This window comes from Peromyscus maniculatus, chromosome 2 (assembly GCF_049852395.1).
Source record: "Peromyscus maniculatus bairdii isolate BWxNUB_F1_BW_parent chromosome 2, HU_Pman_BW_mat_3.1, whole genome shotgun sequence".
Lineage (NCBI taxonomy): Eukaryota > Metazoa > Chordata > Mammalia > Rodentia > Cricetidae > Peromyscus > Peromyscus maniculatus.
In genome coordinates this window covers 154,405,024-154,426,826 of record NC_134853.1, presented here as the reverse complement: position 1 = coordinate 154,426,826, position 21,803 = coordinate 154,405,024, and the positions used below count along the sequence as shown (strand labels likewise).

Sequence of the window (21,803 nt, the reverse complement as noted above, 5' to 3'; positions counted from 1 at the left end):
GCCAGCTGTGGTGGGTCCACCTCCCTGGTCAGCCTGTCACCTTGGGCTCTCGAATCCATAGCACTCTGCTCTATCATGATCCAGAAGGAATCCTCGAGGGGACACAAGCATGGGCTGCCTGGTTGGGGGTGGGGGGAACGGTACCTTATCTTCCATGATGGTGGCCACATCTGGCAGGCCCCTCACCACCTTGGCCCGATCTGGAATGGAAAGAAAAGACCTGAGTGCTGAAGTTCTGCCTGCTGCCCTCCTGCCCAGCAGCTCTCCTCAGAGTGGAGGGTTAGTATCCGGGAACCTTCTAGTTTCTGCCTCAACATCCTGTCCTGTGCTCCTTGTCTGCACAGGTAGCAGAAGATAAGCTACGTGAGTTGCTTCTGCCATGGAGTTGAGGTCACCATGATGAGCGGTACCCAGGAGTGACAGTGATTGCCTTGTCCTCAAGAGAAAGAAGGTGAATGGGATTGCTATGAACTGGAGCTAACAGAAGCTACCCAACAAACTTTGTCTCTGACCCGTGGGGAGTGTGTGTGTGGGGGGGACCAAGAAAGGGCTGGGAGAGTGGCAGCTTTTTGGACACCCTGACTCTGGTCTAAGGGGGGTCCTGGTGGCCACAGGAAGACAGTGTGGTTATAAAATACTAACTAGGGATGTGTCCCTTATACTGCACCAGAGGCCATGGGGACACCTAGACCCTGCATCCCAGAAGTGCAAAAAGTTTGGTGCATATGGCTGCTGTCCATTGTGTGTAGGGGAGAAGAATCCTGAATCAGACAGGGAAGGTCTCAGGGATGGCCACTGTCCTGGGCAGGTGCTGTGGAATAGCAGCCCCTTCTGTATACTGTGAATATGTATTACTCTCATTGGAATAAAGAAGCTGATTGGCCTATAGCAAGGTAGGATGAAGTTAGGTGGGACCATCAAACAGAGAATGCTGGGATGCAGAAGGGCGGAGTCAGAGGGTCAATAGCTAGATGCAGAGGGAACAGGAGATGAATGTGCCATGCTAATAAAGGTACTGCCACATGGCAGGGTGTAAATAAGGAATATGGGTTAACTTAAAATGTAAGAGCTAGTTAGTAACAAGCTGGAGCTATTGACGGAGCATTCATAATTAATATTAAGCCTCTGAGTGATTATTTGAGAGAAGCTATGGGACAGGGAAACTCCGCCCACAGCAGGAAAACTCCGCCCACAGGCAGGAATTTGCACCAGTTTTCCACAGCTAAGGAAGCAGACCCATTTTTCTCACTGACACTGATTTCTCCAGCCCCAGCAACCACATGCAGTCAAGTTTAAATTCCTTCTATGGGAGTCCTGGATGGGAGGGGACATTTGTGTTGGGCATATAACTAGGTGGTGGTGTGAGGGTCCCCTCTGTCCTGAGCACATGTGAGGCTGGCTTTTGGATGTACTGTCTCCCCCAATGTTGGCTGACACGGTAAGGTCACTTGGAATCTTGGATTGTCAGGGCTGCAGTTACATATCCAATGCCTGTCCTTCCTGTCACTTGGGGACAGTAGGGACCAATGGCATCATGCAGGGAGGGTCACCAACATCTCTGTGTTGATGGTCCTGCAGTGTCCTTGACACTGGTAGCCATCTAGGTCCCTTCCTTGTCAGGCTGGCAAGGCTGTGGGACTCTGCTGTTGCCACTGTTTGTCACTGAAATCCCTATCACCCATCACTGAGCCGGGGAGACCTGAGGGCTATACTCCCAACATTGGGCTGTTCAAAGCTAGCTTGGGGGGGCGGGGGGGCACCTCATAAGTGGGCAGATTTGAACATGGATTAGTGGGGTTTTTGGGTAGCTCAGAAGCTGTGTCACATCCTCTGGGCCTGGGCAATTCTGGGTTAGACCCGTCATCACCTCCATCCCCACCAAAGCCTTATATTCAAGTTCCAGGTCACCCCCTTCTTAAGGCTGACTTGGAAAGGCTAGTTCATTCCTCTCAGTTCCCTGCCTTTGGGGTTCCCACCAAGAGTTGTGTGCACCCACTCGGCACCAGACCCACACCGGGCCTGTCTAACCCATGACTTCCTTATCCATCTGTCTTTTTACAGCTAGCTCCCAGGTGTCCCCAGTAGCCGAGTGAGGCCCCAGAACTCCATGGAGCCTGCTGGGGAGCTGGGACTTTGGCTGTCTGCCAGGAGCCTGGGTTCTAGAGAAGCCAGCTCAGACTCAGGAACGTGAGGAAGGAGAACGCTGGGGACTCACTCTTCTCAATGACGGCCAAGGCCCTGAAAGACAGAAATGGGAACAGAGGGTTGTGTTGTCGCTTGTAACTTCTCTTACCCCGTGAGACCAGGAAGGTGGAGCTGGATAGGCCTCCCGGAAGGGGCCCGAAAACAGTCACTCCACCCCTTGGGGGCCCCCCCGTGATTCACAAGGAGACTGTGGGGGACACTTACTTCAGTCTCTGATGCTCTGCCAGGGCATCGTCAAAAGCTGTGGGACAGAGAAGCAGGACAGGGCTCAGGGGACTCTTGGCAACTTCCCTCCCATCCCAGGATTCTCACAGGGCGGTGCCAGGCTTGGAGGAGGAGAGAGCCTCCCAAAAGACCCTGGGACCCTCTTTTCTCTTTATCTTTTGAAGACAAGTTCCCACTGTGTGGCCGAGGACCTGACTTTGAACTTGCTATCCTCCTGCCTCTACTTCCTAAGTGTTAAGATTGCAGGGATGTATGTGCCTCCCTGTCTGACCTCATCATGGGATTTTCCTTTAAAAATTTTATTTTGTTTTGATTTTTTGAGACAGGGTTTCTCTTTGTAGCCTTGGCTGTCCTGGGACTCGCTTTGTAGCACAGGCTGGCCTCATACTCACAGAGATCCGCCTGGCTCTGCCTTCTAAGTGCTGGGATTAGGCGTGCGCCACCAGCCGCTCCAGCTAATTTTTTTAAAATTGTTATTATTGTGTGTAGATGTGAAGGTCAGAGGACAATCTCACGAAGTTGTTTCTCCTCTTCGATTTTTATGTGGGTTCTGGAACTTGACCTCAGGGCACCGGGTTTTTGTAGCAAATGCTTTTAACCCCCCGAGTCATCTTGTCACCCCTCCATCCTCTGTGGTGAGACAAGGTTGCATGTAGTCTGGGCTGGTCTCAAACTCACTATGGAGCTGAGGATGACCTTGAACTCTGGATCCTCCTGCCTTAGCGTGGGGGCTACAGATGTGTGCCACGCTGCCTGACCTCATGTGATTTTCTAGAAAGGTCTCTCAGCAGACAGACAGACAGGCGGGTGGCTTACCTTGCCCAGACAGATCTGCTGAGAGCTGCCGGACTTCCTTCCCAGCAGTTATCTCCAGGGTGTATTTGCCCTTATCTGAGTCCTTGGGGTCCAGGATGTGGAGCCAGATCTCATCCAGGGTGGTGCCTGCCCTTACCCGGTCGCCACTCTCCAGACGCTTATCTCTGAATGCAAAGGCAGAGAATGGCTAAGGCTGACTGTGGGTCTGACTCCCTGTTTGCAGCCCCTCTTTTGGGGTGTTGTTTTCAGATGGGGGACTGAGAAGTGTGACCACCCTCCAGACGGTTGCTATAGATCCATTCACAAATTCATTGTTCAAGGTTTCATTCATCATCTGACCACCATTCACCCCATTCATTGTCCAGGGTTTCATTCATCATCGGATCATCTATTCATTCAGCATTCAACCACCCATTCATTTCTTCCTTCTTTCATCAAATCCCATGGCAGATCAACTTCATACAAAAGCTGGGTCTCTGTCTGTCCTACGACCTGCAGCCTGGGACAATGAGCAAATGGCCTTCTTGAAGCAGTGACTTCCCTGCTTCATTCCCTTCATTCACTCCCCCACCTCATTCCCATCTTAACCCTCCTGGGGTTTCTGCCCAGTCATTCCTAACTCAGAAATCAGCGAAGGTTCAACTCTTTCTCTTCTCTACTTAAATTTCCTCCCCGAAGACACCAAGCCCGTGTTCCCAAGGTTCTGTTGCCTAGGCTTATCGTCACAGAGCTCAGAAACTCTGGATAGAAAAGGGGCCCCCATCATCCTGACGCTTCCCGTGGCCCTCACGCTCTCTCATTATACAGATTTGCCCAAGTTGGTCCAGACTTTGATGTGGAATGGGTGTGGCCTTGGCTACTCCGCAGGACCAAGACATACACATGACAAGACACTCTACGGAGATCCCGTTCTCAAATGATCTGGGGATTTCCTGTCCTGACCGTCCCACAGCTCTGTCTGGCTGTACCTGCTTCCTGAGCCTGGCTACCCGGGTTTGCAGAGGCCCACAAGTTCAGCATCACTCTTGTGACTGGCTCTCCCTGATTCCCGGATCCTCTCCTCCCTTGGTTTCCAGACACTGCTCTGGGACCATAATCCTGTTGTCATGGAGACCTCAGATAAGTGGTCCTACCACCAGCATTCCCATCTTCCCTGGGGGAAGACTCTTCTATCCCTCTCATTCCAGTGGACAGACCTGTGTAAGAACTTCCCCTCTGCTGGTCCCTTGGGTCTGGGACCCGTGGGAGGACTAGGTAGGGGGAGTAGGAGAATCCTAATGGGGGAGGTGCTGGCATCTTTCAGCTTGCACAGTTCAAGGCCAACCTACTTGTGGAACCAAGCGGTCTTCATGTACTCCACATGGTAGTATTTGACCTTGCTGAAGAGCCGGATCCCCTCCTCAGTCCCCTGGATTTTCAGTGGCGTTGCCGAGAGAGCTGAGGATGCAGAGGCCAAAGGTGAGCCTCCCCCAAGGAGCAGTGAGTGGTGTGTTTTGGGCCCAGCCCGCTTGCTGCAGCTCTGGGCCGTAAGGTAGGGACACAATACTGTGTGGGGGCTTCTGTCCCCCTCCCGAGGGCAGACACTAGACCCATGCCCGCAGCTGAGGCTGCTGGGGGAATCCTTGGAGGCTCATTGGCATCAGGACAAGGCAAAGAGGAGGGGCATGCTCACTTACCACCAATCCTGCCCAGCTCAGTGAGGACAGCATCCAGGGCTGGGGAAGACAGAGAATGTTCAGCTGGGTGGCTTCCCTTAGGGATGTCCAGGGGTGGTGGCAATGTCTTTGGAGAAGGGTGAGGGAACTCAGAGCCTCTCTGAGGGTGGAGAGCTCTGGAGAATGACTTGGGAGTGGGAGGGGTTCTTGGGTGGTGAGTGATAGATCAGGCATTAACACTGATATCCAATAACTTTCTGGTGAGCTGTGTCAACCAGCCTCAAGAACTGCAAGTGCCCTCTGTGTGTGGGGAGGTGTCTTCAAGCCTGGATTAACTGGCAAGCCTGGCATGCCACAGTAGCATACCAGGTCCCTACTATTGGCTAGCTGTGCAATCTTGGGCAACTTAATCGCTCTGTGCCTCAGTTTCCCCAAGTGATATGGAGAGCCCATACATTTTAGGCCGCAAGTCACACCACAGTCTCTTGCTCCAGTGTGGCCCATCTCTGACATCACTGGCTCCTACCTTCACCTGTGAGGTCCAGGACAGTGTCATCCTCCCCTCTGTCATCGGAAACCACCGCTCTGTAGATTCCCTGGTCTTCTTTGGAAAACTGCAGAAGAGGATGACAGTGTGTGCCAGGGTTCCAGAAGGAGAGGTGACAGCAAGTCAGGAGGTCCCAGGTCCCAACCCTGTGTGGCCTCTGTCAGCTCTGGAGTTGGTGCGTCTAGGAAGTATGTGCATGTGTGTCTGTGAGTGTGTGAAAATGTGTGTGTGTGTGAGTGTACCTATGAGTGTGTGATTGTATGTGTGAGAGTGTGTGTGTGTATGTGTGAGAGCTTGTATGAGTGAATGTGGTGTGTATGTACACGCGCACACGTGTGTGTACTGAGGGTAGAAATGGACACCCTATCTGGATTCCCAGGTGGCTCCTTGGAGTCCAGTTCAATTCAGCCTGGGCAGAACTTGCCTATAGAAGACACAAACTCTCCAACATGCTCTGAGATCTCCCTGAGGCCCTGATACAAGGATCCCTACAAGGTCCCCAGAAGAAAGCATGTTTTCCTTGGCTCAGAACTCGGGGTCCTTCTGGCCTGTGTTTGCAGCCTCAAATTAAATCCAAAGCAACAACCACCGAAGTGAGAACCATTTGCCCTTTTGAGAATGTTTGCTGAGGATGGAACCTTGGTGTCTCATGTGCTAGGGAAGGCATCTGAGCTAGCCTCGGTCCAGGGGCGTGCTTTGGGGGCAAGAAGCAGAGGTCAGAAGAGACATCTTATCAGAAGGCAACTCCTTCAGGGCTCCTCAAAGGTCCCTCCCACCCAGGCCACCTCCACATAGTGCCTTTAGGGCAGGATCCAAGGCAGAGGTTGGTCTTCCCCTACAATACAACATCCTCTTTACCCACAGGAGGCCATAAAGTCCCAGTCATATTGGGGTGCTACTGGAGAGGGCAAAGGTCCCTAGAGTGGCCACCGGGGTGGACAGAAGACCAAGGACGCCTCAGCCTTGTGGAGCAGACATGGCTGCACCCGTTGGGGAGTGATTCCTGACCTCACTCTAGCCTCATTCATGTCCTTGCATTTCACCCGGCAGAGCCTCAGTTTACTCACGTGTGAAGCAGTTCTGACATCCTAGCTGTACCCCAGGTTCTGAGAGGACCCAGGGATGAACACTACGAAAGCCAGAAAGCTCCGCCTCACAGGACAAGTGATTATATCAAGAGTCCATTGGTGGATTCTTGGCGCCCGACTTCTCTGGTCTCGGTCTGTGAGACCAGTGAACCTGCCAGGGAGTTTCTTTGCTCAATATACCTCTTGTTACACTTTTTCAATTCAGCTTGATTTGGCTTACTTCATAGGTGGAGAAACTTATTATGGGGGTGGGTGGGCAGAAAACCTATTAGGGATCATAGGCATGTGATCCTACTACAACTAGCTCAGGATTAGACCTTTCAAGTCTCTGTAAACTATTCAAATGAAAATCCCTCACAGGCCAGGTGATGGTGGTGCACGCCTTTAATCCCAGCCCTGGGAGGCAGAGGAAGGCAGATCTCTGTGAGTTTGAGGCCATCCTGGTCTACACAGTGAGTTCCAGGACAGCCAGGACTGTTTCACAGAGAAATCCTGTCTCGAAAACCAAAAAGAAAGAATCCATGAATATTAAGTACCTCCTGAATGATACACCCCTTTGAGGTGAATACTTCACAGTGACAAAGGCTGACAGGGCACTGTCCTGGTCAAGGTGCGGGAGAAGACCCTGGACTTATCACTTCCTTTCTAGTCGGAACCTGTGATCAATGTCCAGTGCCTTCAGCACCCAGCCAGAAGGTCCTGGGAGTCAGCAGCAGACAGAGGGCAGGTGGGGAATCAGCCTGGGATTTCTCTCCCAGCCTGCCTTAGTCCTCTGGGGACTGTGTGTAGGAAAGAATCCAGCTCCAAGCCTGCTTTTCTCTGAACCTGCCTCACTGGAGGACATCGTCCCTGTCCTCAACACTAGACTGGGACAGGGAGCTCACAGAGAACAGATAAGTGTAAGGTCGGAGAGGGCCAGTGACTAGCCCAAGGCCGCAAATGCTGGATCAGAACCAGGTCTGGATTCCAAAACAGGAAAAAAAAAAGTCAGTAACAAGTAATACAGGGCCTGTCTTTTGAAACATTTATGTCCCAGTTTTTAATGTTAATTTTGAGTTTGAAAAATTGCATAAGTTTTTTTTTTTGTTGTTGTTGTTTTTTGGACTCTTGTAACCTAGGCTGGCCTCAGACACCTTATTTAGTTGACAATGACCTTGAACTTCTGATCCTCCTGCCTCCCCATGGGACTGTAGGCAAGCACTTTCACACTTGGTTTATGTGGTGCTGGGGAGTCAACACAGGGCTGTGCGCATACTAAGCAAGCTCTTTACCAGCTGAGCTACATTCCCAAGTCCCTGTATTTATCTTCTAAAAAACATTCTCTTTAAAAACTTGATGTGTAAGAGTGCTTGTTTGCTTGTGTATCTGTGCACCATGTGAGTGTAATGCCCATGGAGGCCAGAAGAGGGCGTCAGATTCACTGGAACTGGAGTTACAGACAACTGTGAGCTGTCCTGTGGGTTCTGGGAACTGGAAATCTGGGTCCTCCGCAAGAGCCAAGAGCCGCTGAGGCAGCTCTCCAGCCCCTGGTATTTATCTCGCTGGGTTCTGGTGCTCCTGTGTGACAGGCTGTGATCCGGCTCCACCCAGTGCTCTTGGCACCGCCCGGTTGGCAGCTGATCAGGGTGAACCTGGAACTCAGCCGCACTTACCGTCTCAATGCCGAGAAGCCCGTCTCCGGTCTGCGGGTTGTACTGCCCACTGGGAGCCTCTTTCTTCTGGAAGAGCCACTGGAAACGGGTCTCCTTCTTGGTGTTGGTCACCTGAGGGCAGTGTGAGGGGACGCCATCAGTCCACCGGACTTTCCATTTAAAAACAAAAGCCTAACTCCGGATAGCTTCTTCACAAACAGCTCCTCCCGCTGAGACTCACTGGTCAGCTGACCCTTCCTCACACCATGGGTCGTCTCCTCTGGATCCTGACTTTTCCTAAAGTTACTTCCCCGCCCCCCCCCCCCCCCCATGACCCTTTCTGCTGTTTTCTTGTACACACTTCTTAACGAGTCAGATGACACCTCCTCCAGGGAGTCTTCCTGGAGCTGCCCCCCTCCGCCCCCCAGTGTCTCTCCTGCCCTATAATTAAACCATTTCCTGACTGTGTCTGGTCAACCACAAGGCATGCTGTTTTTCAGTAATTCTGCCTTGCGTTGAGGGTTCCCAGAGGCCTAAGAGAACTATGTATGACCAGGACCTCCTGAGCCCTGGTGGTTTTCTTCTCCGTTTGTTGGTGAGGGGCCCTTGCATGTTATCAAAGCAGCTGCAAGATGCTGGAAGGACCTGGGCTCTGGAGGCAGGGTGGCTCGGTGGGGAGCTGGCCCCTGTGACCTGTGTCTTCAGCTACTTCCTTATTTGTTTTCTCATCTCTGAGGTGAAGTATAGATGACTGTGAGGCAGGTGAAATTAACCCATACCTCGGTGCACTGAGCAGTGTCCGGCAAGGGTTAAAATAAACAGGAAGCCCCGTCAACACAGAGAACCTTCACTAGCTCCCAGCTCTCTGGGGCTGGGAAGCTGCTGCTGACTCAACTCACACTAATCCTGTGCAACCCCCCACCCCATGTGTGTATGTCTGTGTGTCTGTATGTGTGTGTTTATGTGTGAGTGTATTGTGTATATGTGTCTACATATGTGTGTATATGTGTGCATGTGTGTGTGTGCATATGTGTGTGTATGTATGCATGTGTGCATGTGTGTATGTGTCTATGTATGTATGTGGGGGGGGCACTTCCCGAGTGTGGGATCAGCCAGGCACAGGAGATAAAATTCCAGAATGGAGTGGGCAAGGACAGCCACTGGGCTTGGAGATGAGTCACTGGGCTGATGGCAGTGAGATGGGTGGAGACTTGCCTTGCATGTCAGAAGCACTTGGCAGTCCTCTGTGACTTTCCACTTCAAAGGCTCCTGGAAATAGGGACCTGCAGGGAATGAGAACACATTCTTGAGTCCTGTGCTTTAGGCTGAGCCAGGGCGCCACCTGGTGGTCAGTCAGGGAAACTCAGCTGGGCAGGAGACTGCTAAAGACCCTGGTCTCCCAAGATCAGGACAAGGGACTGGGGTGAAGCGAGGTGCCTGGGAGCTCCTTAAATGAAAATAACTTCAAGGAGGCACTGGCTCTGGGCTGGGAAAATGAAGTTTCATTCTGTCCTAGGGCAGGGCTTGACCAGGTCACGGTGAATGTCCCTGGCTGGGTTGGTATTTTCCACCGCGGATCACCGGTTCTTACCCTGCTTTCTCTTCCAGTCTCTTCTGGTTGCATCTGCCTTCCTCAGGAGCTTGTCAAAATCTGTGAAGACATCGGGAGGAAGCGGCATGAGCGGAGAGCACAAAGGTCCCCAGAGTGGGCGCTGGGGTGGACAGACAAGCAGGGGCGTGCTCCGCGGACCCCAAAGCTGTGAGCGGAGAGCCTCGGGAGGGTGCATAGGGAAGGATGGGTTCAAGCTGGCGGGCAGGTGCTTCAGGGAGGGGTGGGGCCCGGCTGACCGTCGTCCACCAGGGTGAGGGTGATCTGGTTCTTGGCTTTCCCATCTTGGAGCTGGGCGGTGTACGATCCCTTGTCGTCTTCGGACAGTTGCTGGATGATAACCTCCACCAGGCCCTTCTCTCGGACGAAATTGATCTTGCGGTTCTGAGGGAACAAATCACCTCAGAATGTGATCAAGATTGGGGTGCTATGTGCAGAACTGTCAATGTCCAGGGAGTGGGGGAGGGGTTCCTGGTTCCTGCGAGAATAGATTGGGGTCCCCAGCACCCTATGCTTTAATTAATTATAATTTAATAATAAACTTTGTACCTTCAGTCTGTCTCATTGTTGGTTATTTTCAACTTTTACAATTTAAGTGAAAAATTACTACATTTTAATTTAGTGTGTATGTGTGTGTGTATGTGTGTGTGTGTATGTGTGTTTTGTGGGGGTGGGGAATGCACAGGCCACAGCACATGTGTGGAGGTCAGAGAACAACTTGTGGGAGTCAGTTCTGTTTTCTCCTTCCATTATGTGGATCCTGAGGATTGAACTGATGTCACCAAGCTTGGTGGCAAGTGCCTTTGCCCACTGGACCATCTCTCTCCCACCCCCAGTTTTTTGTTTAAATGATTGATTTATTTATATTTTATGGGTATGGATGTTTTGCCTGTCTGTCTGTCTGTCTGTGTACCATGCTCATGCAGTGCCCATGGAGACCAGAAGAGGACATCAGGTTCTTTAGAACTGGAGTTAGAGACAGTTGTGAGCTGCCATGTGGGTGCTGGAAGCCAAACCCGGGCATCCTCTGCAAGAACAGTCAGGGCTCCTAACCACTGAGCAATCTGTCCAGCCCCTGGCCCCCATAATTTTTTGAAGCAAAGTCTCATGTAGCCCAGGCTGGCCTCAAACTTGCCCTGTAGCTGAGGATGACCTTGAACTTCTGGTCGTTCAGCCTGAAGCTCCTAAGTGATGAGATCACAAGCTAGCAGTACCTATGCCCAGTATTCCCTTTACAATTTAGTACTCACTCTCTAGAAATAGCAGTCATGTACATTCTGCGGCACACTAACAGTTTAGAAGTTTCATTCTCTGAATTTAGGTCCGTACTACCCCTGGCTTTACTTGCATGCATGATTGAAGGGAATGACCTGCTTGTATTTTTCCGTAAGGATGGCTGATTATCCAAACAATGTACACTGAAAGCCTCTAGACCAGTGGTTCTCAATTTTCCCAATGCCGTGACCCTTTAATACAGTTCTTCATGTTGTGGTGACCCCCAACTATAAAATTATTTCATTGCTACTTCATAACTGTATGCTACTGTTATGAATCAGAACATAGATATCCATACTTTCTGATAGTCTTAGACAATCCCTACAAGAGGGTTGTTCCACCCCCAAAGGGGTTGAGACCCACAGTTGAGAACCACTGCTGTAGACCTCACAGTGCCTCTCATAACATGTGGCAAGCTCAGTGTGTACTCTTTACACACAGCTTTCAAAATACTGACAGGCTTATTCCTTTTTGACCCTGGAAAAACGTGCCCTGCTGTGCACATACAGAGAGGGAGGTAGAGAAGGGAACACAGGGCACCCACAGAGCTGGGCATGGTTCCCCACATCTGTCTGGTATTTCCTCTGATTCAAACCATCATCCCCTTCTCTGGAAGATCGATTTCCTCCATCTGTCCGTCCCTCCCTGCCTTCCTTCCTTCCTTTCTTGGTCTTTTAGGGTCTTTTTTTTTTTTTTAAAGATTTATTTATTTTAAAGATTTATTTATTTATTTATTATGTATACAGTGTTCTGCCTGCATGTATGCCTGCAGGCCAGAAGAGGACACCAGATCTCATTACAGATGGTTGTGAGCCACCATGTGGTTGCTGGGAACTGAACTCAGGACCTTGGAAGAGCAGTCAGTGTTCTTAACCTCTGAGCCATCTCTCCAGCCCCTAACTCAGGGTCTTGCCCATGCTAGGTGTGTGCTCTACCACTGACTTGCATCCCTGCCCTAATCCATGTTTGCCATGTGGAGATGAAATCCGCAAGTGACCACTGTCATGAGACTGAAATTGTCACATTTTCAGGTAAAAACAATTGAATGTCCACAGCCCCTTCTAACCTATTTACATTCCCCATGCATTAAAATGAAAACAAGACAATACTCCTGTATAAATACCATTTAAAATAAAACCCTGTGTATTTCAGCATGTAGATTCTTGGATACAACGCACAACCCCTGACCTACAGTCACAGCCCCTTGTTCTGATTTTTAATGGGGGGGGGCAAAAGATGAGAACAGGAAAACGAACAAGCGTGTAAAGCAGCTAAGAGAAGAGCTGCTCTTCCCTGGATGCTGTCTGGTGAGCCTGTATGAAAGCGCTATAGATTTCTATCTAAAGCAGAGGTTTAGGCTTGGGAAGCTGTCAGCCCCAGCATAGGCTTCCATCTTAGGGATGCTGGGGAGGACATTTGAAAGTGGCAGTGGGTGTGGAAAGTGCTTTGTAGACATGTCCCCTGAACTGGTTAGTGACCAGTACTCTGCGTCCTCTTCCTGTCCCCGCCTGTCATGTATGGGGAACACTAGGACTGTACAAAACAGATGCACATCCCCCCCCCCCAATGGTAGCTATTTCAGAAATGACAGCTGGCCCCAGGCCCCAGCTCACAGGCGAGGCCTTGGGGCAGGGGAGCTCCCCGGGGCTGTGGGCACCATTTACCGGTGAGCTGAAGATCTCTTTCTCATTGAAGATGAGGTGTAGCTCCGCGGCTGGCGACAGCTGCTCCACCTCCAGCCAGAGGCGCACCTCGCCTTGCTCCAGGACGTCCACGTTCCAGCCAGAGATCAGCTTGATGACTGGGAGACACAGTAGGGTGTGGGGAGGAGCCCTCTCCTCTCTGAACTCTCCTGGCCCCACCCAGCCTCACCCTTGGCAGAGCCTGAAGGAGCTGGGCCTGGCTGGAGGCCTGCAAGTTTTATACAAACTGAATTGACCTCAGAAAAGCATTTCCTCGTCAAGGCACCTTAAACGCTGGCGTCTGGGCTTCACCCCTGCCCATTCTGACTTGGCTGGGGCATGGCCTGGGCACGAGATTTGGAAAAGTTCCCAAGGTGATTCCAATACATGATAAAGTGTTGGACTGGATTTAAGGATTCCACCATCCAGAGATAAAGGAAGGAAGTGGAGGTTTAGATGATCTCATGTCCAGATGTCTCAAGAGCTCATAAGGATGATGATCATGGTGGTGGTGGTGGTGATGATGATGATGGTGGTGGTGATGATGGTGATGGTGGTGGTGGTGGTGATGATGATGATGATAGTGGGGATGATGGATGATGATGGTGGTGATGGGTGGGGATGATGGTGGGTGGTGATGATGGTGATGATGTAGTGATGATGGTGATGATGACAATAGTGATGTGATGATGGTGATGATGATGATGGTGGTGATGGGTGGGGATGATGGTGGGTAGGGATGGTGATGATGATGATGGTGGTGATGATGTGATGATGATAGTGGTGATGGGTGGGGATGATGGTGGGTAGGGATGGTGATGATGATGATGGTGGTAGTGGTGACAACAGTGATGGTGATGATGGTGATGGTATTGATGGTGGTGATGGTGATAAGGGGTGGTAGTGATGATGATGATGGTGATGCTTATGCTTTGTAAGGAACTGCCTTGTTTTCCTTCTTCACACATCTCTGGTTCCCTGCTGGCTGTCCTTTCCTCATCCACATGCATCTGGTCTCTGGTCTTCCAGTCTGTGGTTCCCCTAGCTCTTGCTCCCACCGTATATCCTTGCTGACTGACTCAGTTACATCTGCCTGACTCAGTTCTGCTCAGCACATGTTCACAGGCCTTTAGGAACCAGAGGAAGCTGCACCTCAGTGTTTACCTGGGTTTCTGATCTCATGACTCAACTTCTTCAGCTTGTTCAGCTCTGGGACAGTGAGGGGCAAGAAAGAAAACAGATGTGACATTAGGTCCCAGGGTCCCACTACATCCATTCTGAGACGTTCCAAGAGAGCTCCATATTGCCATCAACTTGGGGTCACATGCTTCACAGAGGCTGGTGGTGAGAACTGTGGGCTTTGGTCCTGGGGCACTGTGGGAGATGCTGCAGCTACCCTTGGCCACCCCAAGGTTGCATGCTCCCCACCTGCTCAGAAAAGCACCTCTTACATGCCAGGCTCTGCAGGTGTGACCACATTAGTACCCAGCTCTGGTGAGGCTGAGCCTCAAGGTCCACTTGGCTCCTATGGGCACTGGTGATTGGGCTCTGGATCAGGATTTGTTTCCCTGAGGAGGTGGCAGGGAGTAAGGCCATTACCTTCCTCTGTCAGCGTGTGGCTTGCGGAGGTGTCTTCATCAGCGTCGGTGACCACCACTGAGTAGATACCCAAGTCTTGAAGGTCAGGTTCTTTCAAGATGACCTTGGACCTGGCAGAGAGAGGCGAGCTGATGCTCTGTGATGGGGCTTTGGGCTCATGAAGGGCAGGAGCTGGAGAATCTTGGCTCTGCAGCCTGTGCCCTGTCCCAAGTCCTGGCCAAGCTTGCAGCAGGGACAGCTATTCCCTTGCACTCTCTTGAGGTCCCCTGTGGCCAGCAAAAGCTCTGGAGCTGGGCAGTGGGGCACATGATCTGCAACCAAGCAGCCAGTGACTCCGTGCATGCTTGAGGATTGCAGGCAGCGGCAAAGCATCCTTAAAGAATGCCTTCATGTCCGCCTGTAAAGGCACCCTCCCTTGCTTCCCCCCGAGCTGGCAGCTAGCACCGCCATGACAGACCGGGCAGCTCTGGCCAACCTGCGTGTCTCGCTGCCAGTTCTGTCCCCCGTAGATGCTGCCCCCACGCCCCACTCACTTGTTAATTTCGTCCTCCACCTCCACCCTCTGCGGGTCAGGAGGACCCTCGTAATCCTTCGACCACTGAAACTCAGAGAAGTCGGGGGCTTCGGGGGCTTCGAATGCCAAGTAGATTTGGCCCTCCTTGTCCACGCCAACTTCAATCTCCTGCGCATCTGGGGGTGAGGTCCAGGGAGGGACAGCGGGCATGTTATGACTGGGTTGGGTCAGTTCCCTGATTAGAGCTCAGACTTCTTGAGTCCTTTTTGACTGACTTTTCCTCTTCCTCCCTCTTTCCCTCCTCTTCCTTCTCCCTGCCTCTCTTAATTTTTCTCTTTAACATAAAATTTTGCTACATTAGCCCAGACTGGCTTTGAATTCACTATGTAGTCCAGGCTATCCACGGACTCTACAACCTTGACCTTTGGAGTGCTAGGGTCATGGGTGTGTACAACCACACCTGTCTCTAAAAACTCCTTTTCTCTTTTCTTTCTTCTCATCCCTGCAGTACTGTGACAAAACCCAGAGCTGGGCCAGCCATCCACCACAGAGCTACATCCCCTCCTTACTCCTGGCTATCCTAAAACTTCCTCATGGACTAGTTTGCCATCTGCCTTTATTGTCCATCCACTCCCTGCACCTGTCTCCCCTCTCACAACAGCAGAGATCCGCTGCCTCACCCACAGCCGCGTCCCTGGTGCATGGTGCATGTGGACCTAGATCTGCTGCCTCACCCACAGCCGCGATTCCATGCATGTGGGCCCAGATCCACTGCCTCACCCACAGCTGCTTCCCCGGTGCATGGTGCATGCGGACCTAGATCTGCTGCCTCACCCACAGCCGTGTCCCTGGTGCATGTGGCCCTCACCAAGTATTTGTGGGTTGAATCCTTAACAGAATGTGCTTTATAGCGAGCCGTGTGGGTGAGTCTGTTGTCTGTGGGCCTTGGTGGTTGAACTGTTTTGCACTAGAACAAAGTGAGTCCTACTGTGTGAGGACCTGGGCGCAACTCTTGACATGCATCGCAGGAGAGACTGCAGGTCCTGGCAGCTCAGGAGAGACAAAGCTCCACAGAGTGGCTGAGGTGGAACTGGGTACCAGTTCAGGTTGTTGCGTAACTTCATGCTTATGGCATGGAAAGCGTGGAAGATGCCCTCACAGCCTGTGGAAGGGGGTGGTGAGGGGCACAAGGCCAAGGGAAAGTTGAGCTGGCAGTGGGTAGAGTGGTGGGTGGGTCAGAGCCCGATGGCTCCAGGCCTCCAGATGCATCCTCATGTGTCTCCTGTCTTCCCTCTGAGCATCCCCTGCACCCAGACCCCGGTCCCTCCGTGCAGCCTGGCACTCCCTGGTCATCGTACCTGGCTTGTCCTCCAGGAGCACAAGGTCAGTGGGTACCGATGGTTGTCCTAGCCCAGCTGAGTTCATGGCCTGGACCCTGAACATGTATTGCTTTCCTGGCTGCAAGTCAGATACCTGGAGGTGGGAGAGCAGATCATGAGGACAGGAAAGGGGGCATCTGCCCACACTGTCCAGAGCTGCTGGGACCCCGCCTGGGCCGGGGCAGGCCAGGAATATGCCCTTTTCCTGGGATCCAGGGTGCATTTTGATTTCTTTTTGAGATAGGGCCTCTCTATGCTGCCCAGGCTGACCTGGAACTGGCCATTTTCCTGCCTTACCCTCTGGGCTACTGAGGTTAAAGGCCGGTATCCTCGTTCTTGGCTTCCAAGTTCTAATTTTCGTTTGTTTTAAGACAGGGTCTCTTGCAGCTCAGGCTGATCTTTAACTTGCTTATGCAGCTGGGGCTGGCCTGGAACTCCCCAGCCTCTTGTCTGTACTCCCCAAGTCCCGGGATTTCAGGCACACACCACCATGCCTGCCTGTCAGTTCCAGTTTTCCATTGGTCTCCCTCTCCGGCTTTATCCTCTGGGCGCTGATTGAATGTCACTGTCTTCCCATCTAGAAAGCCCTTCCTTCCTGCATTCTTCATCCCTCACAGATACTGCCTTCTCCTCAGAGGCTCTGAGACAGACCTGGATCACCTCCCATGCTCCTTTCTTAGCCCTAAACAAGTTATTTTTCTTTCTTCCTCTTAATGGCACTGGGGATTGAACCCAGGCCCTCATGGGTGCTAAACAAATACTCTACCACTGAGTTACATCCCTAACATTAAAAAAAGTTAGCTGGGTGTGATGGTGCATCCCTTTAGTCCCAGTACAGAGGCACAGATCTCTGAGTTTGAGGCTAGCCTGGTCTACATCCAAGTTCCAGGCCAGCCAGAGCTACACAGTGAGACCCTGTCTCAAAATTAATCAATTAATTAATTTTTGGAAACAGTGTCATGTAGGCTAGACATGTAGTCAAGGATGACCTTGAAATTCTGATCTTTTTGCCTCTACCTCCTGGGCGAGGAGATTGTAAGCCACCATGCTTGGCTTACCTGGTGCTGGGGATGAAATCCAGGGCCTTGTGCATCCTAGGCAGGCAGTCTGCTACCTGAGCCACATCCTCAGCTCTCATATTTTGTTTTGAAACAGGGTTTCAATAAGTTGCCCAGGCTGGCCTTGAACTTGCTCTGGAGGCCAGGCAGGCTGTGAACTTCTTACCCTCCGGCCTGGGCCTTCGGGGTAGCCGGGATTAGATGGTAGTACCAAATGTGGCTGCTTAACGCGTATTAAAGGAGGCGCTCCTGTCCGTGTTCCATCTGTGCCTCGATGGAAACCCTCTCTCTGTTCTTTTGGATTAGCCCTATAGTTCCCTCAAACATATTTCTGCCCCTGGACCTTTCCCCAGTCTGTCTTTACCTCTGCCAATCTGTCTATGCCTAAACCTTCCAGTGGTCTTCAGGGTCAATTTCCACTTCTGATGTTTATGACCTAAAGTCTTCCAGTGTACCTGAGCCCTCTTCCTCCTATGTGAGTGACCGCCACTCGAGAGCTCCCCCAGGGTCCCCGGCCTTTGCCCTTGCTGAGGTCTCTGCCTGGACACCCAGCCCACTTCCTTCTCGGCTAACTGATTCCAACCCAGGCGTCCTTAGTCAGCCGTGACCTATGCCAGGATGCCAGCAAGCTGCTCTGTCTTTCCTCCCTGGAGCTCCCAGAATCCCTCTGATCCCTTCTGTCACCAATGCCCAGGGCATGTTTAGCTTAAAATGTCTGGGACCTGGTCCAGATCTGGCAGTAAGTAGGTGTCAAAAAGTGGTTAGTGAGTGGCAGCCAACCGTCCCAAGGTGGAAACCAGTGCCAAGTCCCAGAGGCCATCTGCCCTGGCCTGGGCCAACACACGGGAAGCGGCAAGAAGACCATCCACCGTGCGCTGGCCGACCCTACGGTGGGGAGACTGACCCAGACTCTGCCAAACTTCTACCTCTTCACTGGTCTCACCTTATGTCCACACTCCTGTGTCTAGAAGACCTAATGTCATCTAAACATTTCAGCTTCGAAGCCACCATTTGATAGTGACATTTGTCGGTATAAAAGACTTTCCCTGTATGTCTTCATTTGTTCCCGAGGATCTTGTTTTCTTGGTATTTGTAATTACAACTGACGTCTGCCAAATGCTGTAGCAGGGGAGGACAGAGGGGCAGAAACTCACCCTGAGGTGGGTGCCAGAGGTGGCGTCTGGGGAGACAGGCTTCCACTCCTCAGAGCCTTTCTCCTGGAAGCTGACTCGGTAGCCTGTGACTGGCCCGGCTCCTATATACAGTGGGGGCTCCCACTGCAGCATCAGGGAGGCGGCCTGTACCTCAGACATCCTCACATCATATGGGGGGCCTGTGGGGGATGAAATATGGGCAGAGATGTGGGTTGTTCAGGCAGGCAACAGCTAGCTGACCATCCGTCAGCCTTCTAGCCAGACAGGTGGGCAGCAAGCTGTGCAAGTCAGTGTGCAAGCAGTGGGCTGTAAGTGTGCAAGCTGGACAGTTTGTCAGTCATCACTGAGTCTGGAAGTGACTCCTGAGGGCACAGAGAGACCTGGCCCAGCCTTGGTTACACAACGCTTAACCTTGGACCTGAAGCTTCGCTGTTTAAAATATGCTCAGCATCACCTCCTCCCAGAAGCCTCCCTGACCTTCCCCGCCCCTTCTGAGACAGCATGACCCCTCCCAGACTTTTGCCACTTTGTTGTCAAGGATGGCAGGAGTACTGGTTATGACCTCCAGAGCCAGACTGCTAGGGTCATGTCCCAGCTCCACCCTTCCTAGTGATGGGGACTTGGAATTATTTAACCTTGGTGATCCTGTCTCCTCACCTCAAAGCGAGGCAACAACAATTGTTATTACATGGAGCTGTAGAGAGCAAGGGGGGGCGGGGGGGGGCGTCATTGTAATACCCAGGGCATCCCACATGCCTGTAAGTGCTCCACTGCCGAGCTATTCCCAGCATCTGGGGAAGGTTTTATGTGGAACACAGAACTGAGACACACAGGGCGATGTGGCAGAGTCTATTTCTTCCTAGGAACTAGAGAGCTAAGAGGCTTCTGGTAAGACAACCAGTAAGGTTGCAGGAGTTGCGTTCAGGGTGGCTGACTGTCCCTGGTTGTCCAGGACTGGGTTTGAGGGTGCTAGATTGAAAGTCCTGGGCAAGCCTGGCTGTCCCGACAGTGTGGCCTTAGGGTTAATGAAAGGTCTGTGGCCAGAAAGAGATCAGATGGTGTCAAGGTGGGTGACAGTTTGGCTGGGACCAGATCGTGGTCTAGTTAGGGATCCTCTCAGGCCGGCTTAAGATATAGTCTGCATCAGGGTTTACCTCAGAGGTTCTCAATCTGTGGGTCATGACTCCCTTGGAGGGGGCATTGAATGACCCTTTCACAGGGGTCACATATCGGATATCCTGCATATCGGATATTTACATTATGATTTAGTAGCAAAATTACAGTTATGAAGTAGCAACAAAATAATCTCACGGTTGGGCAGTCACCACAACATGAGGAACTGTATTAAAGGGTCGCAGCGTTAGGAAGGTTGAGAGCCACTGGTTTACAGGGTCAGCTTGTGCAGGATGTGGGGTCTGGACCAACAGAACAAGGCAGGACGCCCAGGGTGGGCAGTGACATTTGTGTTGTTGGTAATGATGACGGGGAGTGGGGACAAGTCTGGGTACTGGCTCTCGGTCTCTCACCTGGCTCGGGCATCGTCCATTCTTTGCACTCAAACAGGCTGCTGGGTGCCGACAGCTCGCCAGTACCCGCCCAGTTCACTGCCCGGGCTCGGAACTCATAGAAATGGCCTTCCTGAAGGTTGGTGACCTGCAGAGGTGGAAAAGTCAGATCGTGGAACTGAGGCTGGGGCAGAGAAGTGGGAGGTACCGTGGCGGCAGGACAGCCAGAGCGGGAGACCTGTGGGGGCTTCCAATGCGGCTGTTCTGGGGGCCACTGGGTAGCAGGGCCTGGGGAAGCCCGAGGCTGTTCCGCCATGCTTCTTGCTCCTTACACAGCAGTAGTGATGGAGGCTGCAGCCTCACCTTGCACACCCGGCTTGGGATAGGCTGATGGTTGACTGGATGCCAGTCTGACTCCTCCGAATCGTGCTGGTCCACAAAGTAGCCCAGGATCTTGCCACCTCCACGCCGTTTGGGGGGTTTCCAGCCAATGACCATTTCATTCTTTCCACAGGATAGGAGTGCAAAGTCATATGGGGCCGATGGGGTAGCTGTGGGGAGGCAAGGACTAAGGAGGGGGCTTGGGGGTAGCTGAATTGAGCAGTGGGGCCCCAGGGAGCTGATAAGCCTCCCCTGGTGGGTGCCCACCCCGATCTGGGAGTCCACTCTGAGCAGCAGTGTCTGCTCCCTTCAAGGGTGTCTTGGTGTCTGATGTCTGAGCCTGGGAGCTCTCCCACTTCCCAGGGTCAGCACTGACCATGGCCTCAGGGCACTGTCACTTCCTCCCTGAAGGAAAGAGTGAACAAAAGAGCTCCAGTCCCTTGAGAGAGTTTAGACCTTCCAGGACATGGCCTTGGCTCCTGCTCAGGCCAGGCTTCCCTGAGGATTGCAGGCTGGACCTGCCCTGGACTCACCCAGAGCCTGCTTGACCCTGACAGGCTGTGTCGCAGCTGAACTCTCGCCAACCCCAGCCTCGCTGACAGACCTGATGCAAAATTCATACTCCTTCCCAGTCCTCAGCCCTGGAACCGTGAACCTGGGAGGGAAAAGTTCAGTCCTCAGGGGTGTCCAAACAGCTGACGGAATCTCAACTGCTTATGGGATTCAATGGTCACTAGTGAGATAGGGGTAGAAGATTCGGGTCTAAAATATTGACCCCGTCTCTTGGTGACATACAAAATGGCACATGAAGAACGTCGTCCCTAGGGTTGAAAAGAATATCTGTTCTTCTAGAAACCATCACCCACACGTAAAGATGAGGGGCTGTGGGGTGGCGTAGTTGGTAAAGTGTGTACCACACACGCCCGAGGAAATGAGTTTGGTCCCTAGCACCATTGCCAAAGTGGTGTGTGGTGATGTGTATGCGTAACTTCTGCTCAGGGTGTATGTGCATGGGTAGAGATGGGATCCCTGAAGGAAAGATTCATTGACCGGCCAGCCTAGTCCATCAGTGAACTCCAGGTTCATTGAGGGACCCTGTCTCAAAAAATAAGATGAGATGCTGAACAGATGGCTCAACCTGACCACGCGAGTTTGGTTTCCAGGATCCATGTGGTGGAAAGAGAGAACTAATTCCCGCAGGCTGTCCTCTGACCTCCACATGCACCCAGATTAATGAATAAACATAATTTTAAAATATCTTTAAAAGGTGGGGCTCGGGAGATGCTTCAGTGGGTAAAGCCCTTGTGGAGCAAGCCGAGGAGATGAGTTTTGCTCCTCAGGAGCCATAGAAAGCCAGACGTGGTAGTCTGTAATCCCAGCTCTCCTTAACAGGATGGGAGGCAGATAGAACTGCCCGTGGCCCACAGGCCAGCTAGCCGAGCACACACAGCAGTGAGACCCTAGCTCAGTCAAGTTGGAA

The 21,803-nt window shown here is 52.1% G+C and overlaps 1 protein-coding gene across 1 annotated transcript in view; it reads right to left on the bottom strand.

Annotated features, from left to right (window-relative positions):
* Positions 1-21,803, bottom strand: part of Myom3 (myomesin 3) — a 49,273-nt gene that overhangs the window by 1,569 nt on the left and 25,901 nt on the right. Inside the window, exons 16-35 of the mRNA XM_006975675.3 lie at positions 20,857-20,978; positions 20,306-20,493; positions 19,964-20,090; positions 18,438-18,616; positions 16,205-16,319; positions 14,866-15,022; positions 14,333-14,442; positions 13,898-13,942; positions 12,716-12,852; positions 10,016-10,160; positions 9,759-9,818; positions 9,383-9,450; positions 8,189-8,299; positions 5,428-5,515; positions 4,923-4,961; positions 4,575-4,683; positions 3,247-3,410; positions 2,410-2,446; positions 2,216-2,238; positions 145-200 (exon numbers count right to left, since the gene is read on the bottom strand). Coding sequence (XP_006975737.2) covers positions 145-200; positions 2,216-2,238; positions 2,410-2,446; positions 3,247-3,410; positions 4,575-4,683; positions 4,923-4,961; positions 5,428-5,515; positions 8,189-8,299; positions 9,383-9,450; positions 9,759-9,818; positions 10,016-10,160; positions 12,716-12,852; positions 13,898-13,942; positions 14,333-14,442; positions 14,866-15,022; positions 16,205-16,319; positions 18,438-18,616; positions 19,964-20,090; positions 20,306-20,493; positions 20,857-20,978 — 2,080 coding nt within the window. The remainder of the gene's footprint in view (positions 1-144; positions 201-2,215; positions 2,239-2,409; positions 2,447-3,246; positions 3,411-4,574; positions 4,684-4,922; positions 4,962-5,427; positions 5,516-8,188; positions 8,300-9,382; positions 9,451-9,758; positions 9,819-10,015; positions 10,161-12,715; positions 12,853-13,897; positions 13,943-14,332; positions 14,443-14,865; positions 15,023-16,204; positions 16,320-18,437; positions 18,617-19,963; positions 20,091-20,305; positions 20,494-20,856; positions 20,979-21,803) is intronic.